Genomic DNA, 3170 nt, shown 5'->3' with positions numbered 1-3170 from the left:
TCAGTGGACCCCTAATGATTTGCACGATGAAGATAGTCTTTCTCTATTTGGAAATGCATAATAATTCAATTGTACCTCAAAATTAGAGAGCCGAAAACTTTTTTGGACTTTAGTACAATTTTTCAGATAGGACTTCGCTGTTGTGCCATACCCCTGTAACGTTTTCGGGGCTATATACGAGGTAACTCTTAACACTGCAATAGTGTCAAACAGCTACTGATTGTGCTTTCCTTCTTTATAAACTTTCAAATAATATAACAACATGAAAAAAAAAATTCACAAAATCATAAAATGGGGATTCATTACCCATAATTCTCTTTACAATTAAGTCCATTCTGTTGCTTTCTTGGCATCAACTCAATTTTATTAGAGCACAAGAGTGGGGTATAGACTTGGTTCTGCTAGTTCAGTTACTGAATCCATTCACACTTGTTTTGTAGATTGATCTTTTTTCTAACAATTTATATGCATAAAATTGTACTGAAGAATAAGCAGAGTTTGAGGAGTGATCTAAATAGTCTTAACAGCAAATTGATGTCGCCATCTAATACTTTTGCTGCTGAGGAAACTAGATATGTAACCGTTTTGTAAAACTTTCTTCATCAATTCACAGCATAATCAAAAATCAGTTTATGGTTATTCCCTTGTTAAGAATTAGCAAAAGGATCAATGAAACTATAGTGCAAAATCTCTAAACATAAACATGGAGGAATTGAGGACACTCATTTATTTTCTTCCACTTCAATATAATATGAGGGGTGAAAAAACACACCATACATTATTAATTTTGCACGACAGAAAGCTCTTCAATCCACTAAGCCATGTCTGTCACAACTTCAATCTCAGGAAGAAAAAAGACATAGGAAACCATATTTAAGCCTACAAGAGTTTCAAATTGCCGTCATACCAGTGCCTAATGTACAACATGTTGTTATGGGAAATGTATATATATTTTTCAGTGACTAAATTCAAATTAGAAGATCAAATTCTACCATCCTATACCCCACACAATCCTCTTTGTAGACAAAGCATATGTACATCATATGAAGCAGTGAGTTGATTGGTCGTCTGAGTTGGTCATTCAGTAGTTACTTGATCAAAGCCAAAAGTGCAACATTGCCTGTTGTTCATAGAAATTTGCTATCATTAATTCTTGTTTCAAACGAATAATTCAGAAAAAACACAGATAATTATTGACTTCACCAAAAGCCAGTCCCAACATTTCCCATCCCTGATCATCACATGTAAACTAAATATCAAATGTTAACTTGGGTGTATATGAGAGAGCCACCACTTCCCATTAAACCCCTACTAAGAAAGCAAGGGTGTGGAAAATCCTTGTATCCTTATCCTTATCCTTGCATATTTGCAAAAAAGTTGTTTCCTGAATTCAAATCTCTGACCTTTCAATTACAAAAAAACAGTTTTACCAATGCTTTGGCTTACCCTCTAGGTGTATCCGAGAGAGAATCAAAGAAAAAGATCCCTGTAGCAACAAGAATTTTTTTTTTCCCATAATAGAAAAGGGGGTTGGGGGGAACATATATTATAGTTTACCTCTTGGAGAAGACCCAAAGGCACATCATCCATAGGGGTGGCTTCTTTGGTTTTCCAGCTTCTTATCTCTGACTGTATAAATTTGAGTTGACTTTGCATGTCTTTCAACAGCCTCAATTGCTCTTCACCATCCCCTTCATGAGTAATCTCTTGCCTTGCACTATTTCTCTCCCTCTCAAGCCTCTCAATTCTCTGATGCAACTTTTGAAACTCAGCTTGAGCATTGTAATCCACACCCTCCCTTTCTTTTTTCTGACCAATGATGGTCATCATATCTTTAGGACAAGGTGTTTTGATTTCACGGTGTACTCTAAGCATGCCCTTTTGCTTGTCTGCATCATGTTTAACAAGTGATTCAACAATTCCATCAGAGACAGAGTCCGGTTTTGTCAATCTGTTCTCTGCTTCAGAATTCCATTTCTCAAGCCCTTTTTTTCCATGTTCACTGACTTTATGGTTTTCACTAGTTTGTGGGACTTCAAATACATCATAGACATTAAGCAAGCAAGGAGAATTAGCAACTTCTTTCTTCCTATCATGTGTACTTTCACCATGATTTACTTTATCTGAATTAATAGAGGGAAAGCTATCTGTTTGGTCACGGGTTATCTTAGTGCTAGCTTGTGAAAATATTGAACAAGACCTCCCTCTTCTACTACACAAGTTTGCACTCTTTTCTAATTCTGTACAATCTGAAATCACTCTCACTTGTTCATCTAACAACTTTATCTGATTCCAATATGAATCAAGGGTTTCACTGCCAAATGCAAAGTCCTCTGACTTTCTTGTGAAATCCATGCTTGGTGGAGTAACTTCATGGTCAATGCTTTCTCCCACTACCTTAGGAATCACATCTGAAACTGGAACTGGACTAGGAGATCTTTCCCTCTTTCTAGGAACTCTAATAGAATTCTTAAACGGAATAGGGGGCATTGAATGAAGCCTTCTTACAGTGCTACTTTGACCCTTTTCTCCATTTTGTTGATCAATTGTATTCAAAAGCAAATCCTCAGGGAACTCAAACTCAGTGGCATTTAGATCACACCCCAAGCTCAGGAGTTTGTGCTTGTAAGCTTGGACTTGAAACTCAAGAGACGCAATTTCCATTTCCTTTTCATACATAAGCTCTTCAAAGGCTTCAAGAGATGCCTCAGCATGCCCCATTTTCTCCTCTGCCATTCTCTTATAGTGACTAGCTTCCATCTTCACCGCAGCCTTTTCTCCTTGCAAACGCAGTATCATGTCCAATGCTTCACTTGCTGCTGTAGCTGAGGCTTCTCTTTCCTTATCCAACTCGGCATATAGCTTCTGCAGAAGCAGCTGCTGAGCCTGAAGTGTCTCCTTCATGGCTGTTACATCACTTTTAGATTTAGCCATCACAGAACACGTGCTCTTTTCTGCCATGCTACGCCTTGATTAATTGTTGTATTGAAGCAATCACAAATCACAAATCCCTGAACACAATAGAAGTTTTATATCACAATCAGCCATAAAATTGAAAACCTTTAAACGGTGGTGATGGGGAAGAAAATCCTTAGAGGACGAGCCTGCAGCAGTAAACTTAATTACTCCTTGTGACTTGATGGTCACGGTCACGGGTTTTGAGTCAAGGA

General features: G+C 37.7%; 1 protein-coding gene across 1 annotated transcript; it reads right to left on the bottom strand.

The window, feature by feature from the left end:
- Positions 1-807: 807 nt before the first annotated feature.
- Positions 808-2917, bottom strand: LOC133285643 (uncharacterized). The gene is made up of 2 exons (XM_061482891.1): positions 1558-2917; positions 808-1120 (listed from the first exon to the last, which is right to left on the bottom strand). The coding sequence occupies exons 1-2, from the start codon at positions 2902-2904 to the stop codon at positions 1097-1099; spliced, it is 1371 nt and encodes a 456-aa protein (XP_061338875.1). The 5' UTR covers positions 2905-2917; the 3' UTR covers positions 808-1096.
- Positions 2918-3170: the final 253 nt, after the last annotated feature.

This window comes from Gastrolobium bilobum, unplaced genomic scaffold (assembly GCF_033153095.1).
Source record: "Gastrolobium bilobum isolate Gb01-03AN ecotype WA unplaced genomic scaffold, APGP_CSIRO_Gbil_v1 utg82276, whole genome shotgun sequence".
In the NCBI taxonomy this organism is placed as follows: Eukaryota; Viridiplantae; Streptophyta; class Magnoliopsida; order Fabales; family Fabaceae; genus Gastrolobium; species Gastrolobium bilobum.
Note: the sequence above shows the minus strand (reverse complement) of the source record. Positions and strands in the feature narration are given on the sequence as shown.